The sequence below is a fragment of the Nematolebias whitei genome, unplaced genomic scaffold, assembly GCF_014905685.2.
Source record: "Nematolebias whitei isolate Nwh7 unplaced genomic scaffold, NemWhi1 Nwh_scaf_65, whole genome shotgun sequence".
Lineage (NCBI taxonomy): Eukaryota > Metazoa > Chordata > Actinopteri > Cyprinodontiformes > Rivulidae > Nematolebias > Nematolebias whitei.
In genome coordinates, this window is record NW_023618610.1 from 924 (window position 1) to 5,683 (window position 4,760).

Genomic DNA, 4,760 nt, shown 5'->3' on the forward strand with positions numbered 1-4,760 from the left:
CTTTAAATGACCTGTTTAGAGAAGTGATGAGCTACAGACTAGTCTGAACAGGGCTCCAGTCCAAACTTTAATGACTGAAGCGATGTCGTTTCATAAACAGAACCAAGAGTTTAAAAAAAGCTGAACTGTTGCTCAAGTAAAAGGTTGTTCTGTAATCCTCGGGCTCGACAGTTTAAACAAAGAACACAAGAACTGAATTTGAGCCGCAGGTCAGCTGCGTTCACCTGGAACTACCGTGTGACTTAACCCCACTGCAGAAGGTTGGAACTATCCCTTTAAACGAACACCCTCACACGTGAGTTTGTCGGTAAAAAGGCGTCCTCTGCTGATGAACCCCGAACATGAATAAAACGGTGTCTGGTTCGAGTTACCTGCTCGACGTAGATCCCATCCAGAGTTTTCACCTCCTGAGCGGTTGTGGAGGATTTGGGTTTGTTGTCTCCGTACCCCTGAAGACAAAAACACACGTCGTTTCTCCTCCTCGTGAATCATAAACGCCAAGATGGCGGCAGAACCTACCAGCTCTCCACATGTGGGCGAGGGGCCCCAGCTGATCGTGCTCTCGTCCGCCGCGATGATGATGCTGCTCTTCCTGCCGACATCAAACACAAATCAGCCTGAAGCACGTCCGTTCAGCTAAAGCGCTCCGGGGCCGGACATCCAGCAGTTGTTGTCATTGCGTTTGTTTTATGGTTTAAGATCTAGTTTTATTTAGAATCGACACATTAGGGGGTCGAGCGGAGTTCATCCGTGGGCCTGATTTGGCCCCCGGGCCACCAGTTGAGCAGCCCTGGCCTAAAGACTGGAACAGGAGATGCAAAACGTTCTGATCGGCTTTGAGTGATTTAAAGGTCGATAGTTTTCTGATCCTTCTTGAACTCTGCAGTTTTAGAGAAAAGCAACTTTTCTGAAGGGAGGATTCATAAAAATAATAAAGCGCTGATGTAAAACAAAGTTCTGCAGGAAACCAGTCTGAGCCGACCCGTTTCTGATCCTTAGATGTGGCCACCAGTTGATGCAGCTGCAGGAACCAGTTCCACCAGCAGGGGGCAGACTTCTACAATTCAGTGAGATTCCTTAAAAAAGTTCAGTCAGGTCCTGTGGACCGGGTCAAAAAACTGTAGAAACGGTTTTGGACCCGGTCCTGAGGTGACTGAGACTGAACAACTTCTTTTTTCTACCTGGATTATTGAGCATGCATCAGGAGATCAGTGAGATTTCATTAATCTGAAACCAAAAGGATTATTTTTTGAGACGGTATTTGATGCAACTTCAGAGAAAAGTTATTTTGGGCCCTGGTGGGTTTAAAGTCCAGGATCCAGACTCACCCGCAGGCCAGGCTGCGGATCTTCCAGCCGCACAGATCCTGCACAGCTTTGGGGTACATGGTGGACTCTCTGGACGTGTTTGTGATCCCCCAGAAGAACAGCGCCCCTGCAAACCCGACGAGAGCACACGTGAGAGGTCTGAAGATTCGAGCCTCAGAACCGGTGCGGGTTCTGTCCCTCACCCATCTCGTTGATGGCGAAGGAGCACTGGTACCCGGCGTAGACCTGAGCGGCGCCGCGACCGGGGAAGTCGAAGAGCTTGACGAGTCGGGGAACCATCTCGTCCTTCTGCTCCGTGTGACCCAGACGTCCATAACCGCCAAAACCCCAGCTGAAGACCCTCTTCTGAGAGTCCAGCACCAGCTGGGCACACAGAACCAGGTTAGAGCCGGGTCAGAACGTGCCTGAACGTCAGAACCACCGGGGGGGCGTCTCACCGTGTGATTGGCTCCACACGCCACGTCTCGGACCACCACGTTGGGCACCGGCATGATCTGGCCGTCCTTGGACTTCTCGATGAAGATGGCGACGCGCCGGGGGACGAGCTCGCAGTCGAACTCGATCCGCTGGGCCCGAGCGATGAACTTCCCGTCACTGTTGTGACCTGAAGACGGATCAGAGTCCAAATCAAACCAGGTCACGTCCAACGGGTTTAATCATTAAAGCCTGAACAGATGTTTCATTAATACACATGTTCTGAAGTTTTTCATGTACTACGATAGAAAGACGCACTAAATACACATGTTCTGAAGTTTTTCATGTACTACGATAGAAATACGCACTAAATACACATGTTCTGAAGTTTTTCGTGTACTACGATAGAAATACGCACTAAATACACATCGTTCACTAAAAGTTACCACAGAATTCGTCAGCAGTCGTGTTTTGTTGCCAACAATTAAGAGTCATTTGTTTACAGTCCAACACTGACGAGTCCACTTTGCACACGAGTCAGTAAAATAATCCCAGGACGACGACAAGGTAAAGTTCTCTCTTCTGTGAGGAAACGACTAAAAGAGCGAGCCGTGTGGGCAGAAGTCGTTTTGAGGACATGGAGCCACAATCGGTCACGTTCACCCCAAACGATCATTTTACAACGCAGGAATTGTTAGAAGCGTCAACATTCAAGTGAGAAACATTTAAACAGCTGATATAAGCCGTTAGTTTCACACAGACTGAAGCTTCTTGTTCCCGCCAGCTACAGATCAGATCATCTCTGAGATGAAGGCGTGCGAGCTCCGCACGCACAGACGACCTGCTCAGACTGGACAAGTACTTCAGTACTAGTTAATAAATCTGCCAGGTTGGTCCTCCCAGTCACCTTAATGCCACCCCTCCTCCTTTTCCCTCACTTGAGCACAAACCAGCCCCTCCCCCGCCGCTTGCAGCGCCTGAAGACTGTTTGAATCACAAAGCTGATCTTAGATCTGCAGAGATCTTCGTTGACGAGCTGATGGGTGTTAAAACGACTGAGCAGTTTGGTGTTCTCCAGGAAATTAACTGCAGAGGCAACGTACGAAGTTTTCTCATTAAAACACGTGGAGACAAGTTTAGGGTGAGAGGAAAAACAACTCCACCTGAGCTCTGCACTTCCAGAGTCAGACTTTTGTTAATAAAAGTTATTAAAAGTTGAATGAATATACTTCACCAGAATCAGACTTCAGATTTATTAATAAATCAGGGTGCCATAAAACGGTGAAATACTAAAAACAAGAACATGCTTTGATGTTTCTATGGACAATATCAAATGTCTTGGAACTTGTATTTGTTTATTTAAATAAATGCCTAAAAAACGTAAATATTTATTTTTTAGACATTTATTTTGTACAGTTCCAGCTGTTGTTAATAAATGTGCCTGTGTGACAACTGGGACAAAGCTTTGACTCTGGAATATATTTTTGTTACTTTATGGAAAGAAAAGAAAAAAAAAAAAAATATATATATATATATATATATATATATCGTATATCGTGATTTATCTTAAAATATCGAGGTATTCGTTTAGGTCTACTACCGAACTGCCGTCCCCCACCCCTCGTCGACAACTGATGTAGCGCTACGCTAGCTGCGCACAATACAGACGTGCTAGCTAAAAAGATACAGAGGCAGCGCTCCGCCTCCCTCACGCTGAACCGTCTCCCCCCCCACCCACGACAAAAATCACAGAAGAGATGAGTGCCCTGCCAAGGCAAGTAATCTAGGGGAGACACTGATACTATTAACACATTTACTACCCTATACTAATTTAAATACCAGGATGACTAGTAAAGGCACTATACTAATACTTGGAAGTACTATTAGTAGTACTAGCTCCAGGTTGACTTGCAGCTCTGTGGTATATAAAGATGGTTCATCTGAATAAAAAGTAACTTCTATAATTTATGATGCTGGAGGGAATAATCCAAACCTCTGTAATCTGTGGACCTGCACAGCTGCTTCGTGGAGTCTCTAATCTGCAGAACCGTTCATGAAAAAGTTGTCAGGAGGCGGCCATGTTGGACTAAATCCAAGCTGCTGAAATGTTCCCAATGCGTCCTAATGGAGCTTAAATAAAGCTGAATATTTCAAAAACCATGAATGGAACAAGGCTCTGAAGTCACAGCGTTCGTCTCCTGGACAATCTTAATAACTAGAAGTTTGAATCGCAGCATTAGATCCAGTGGTGGTGATGGAGGTGGATGGATCGGTACCTAGCTGTCCGTACTCTGGGCAGCCGAAGGAGTACAGGTTTCCTTTGCAGTCCACCACCATGCTGAACTCGGCACCGCAGGACACCTTCACCAGAGGCTGGCCGTTGTAGGAAATCTGAAAGGAGGCGAAGCCCAACGTTACTATCAAGGTTCTGAAGGACTCGGTTCTCTCAGTCCAAAGACCGACGGCTCACCGGTGCTGGACTGAGGACGGCGTCCGTCTGACTGCCCTGGCCAAGCTGACCCAGTTTGTTCTCACCAAAGGAGTAAACGGTGCCGTCCTCTGAAGAAGCACAAAGAGTCAATTAAAACGACGTTCAGCTGATTCGAGTCCGTTTTGTTCAAAAGTTCTAAAAGTCCCGATCCGGACCCGGCTCACCTGTGAGCGCCAGCGTGTGGTTGCGTCCGCAGGCGGCAGAAACGATCACCTGATCGGCCAGGCCCTCGACGATCTTTGGAGCCTCCAGACGTTTGGTGTCTCCATGACCCAGCTGACCTTTGTCGTTACGACCTGACGAGGCAAACGCAAAATGTTACAGAAAACGCAGAACGTTACAGAAAAAGCAGAACGTTACAGAATGTTACAGAAAACGCAGAACGTTACAGAATGTTACAGAAAACGCAGAACGTTACAGAAAATGCAGAACGTTAGAGCGTCACAGAATGTTACAGAAAACGCAGAATGTTAGAGCGTCACAGAATGTTACAGAAAACGCAGAACGTTACAGAATGTTACAGAAAA

The 4,760-nt window shown here is 46.8% G+C and overlaps 1 protein-coding gene across 1 annotated transcript in view; it reads right to left on the reverse strand.

Annotated features, from left to right (window-relative positions):
* Nucleotides 1-293: 293 nt before the first annotated feature.
* LOC119429198 overlaps nucleotides 294-4,760 on the reverse strand; it is a gene marked incomplete at its 3' end in the record, with an annotated part of 31,472 nt that continues 27,005 nt past the window's right edge. The window contains exons 8-15 of the mRNA XM_037696873.1: nucleotides 4,398-4,529; nucleotides 4,213-4,301; nucleotides 4,019-4,133; nucleotides 1,766-1,932; nucleotides 1,511-1,691; nucleotides 1,329-1,434; nucleotides 520-592; nucleotides 294-449 (exon numbers count right to left, since the gene is read on the reverse strand). Coding sequence (XP_037552801.1) covers nucleotides 294-449; nucleotides 520-592; nucleotides 1,329-1,434; nucleotides 1,511-1,691; nucleotides 1,766-1,932; nucleotides 4,019-4,133; nucleotides 4,213-4,301; nucleotides 4,398-4,529 — 1,019 coding nt within the window. The remainder of the gene's footprint in view (nucleotides 450-519; nucleotides 593-1,328; nucleotides 1,435-1,510; nucleotides 1,692-1,765; nucleotides 1,933-4,018; nucleotides 4,134-4,212; nucleotides 4,302-4,397; nucleotides 4,530-4,760) is intronic.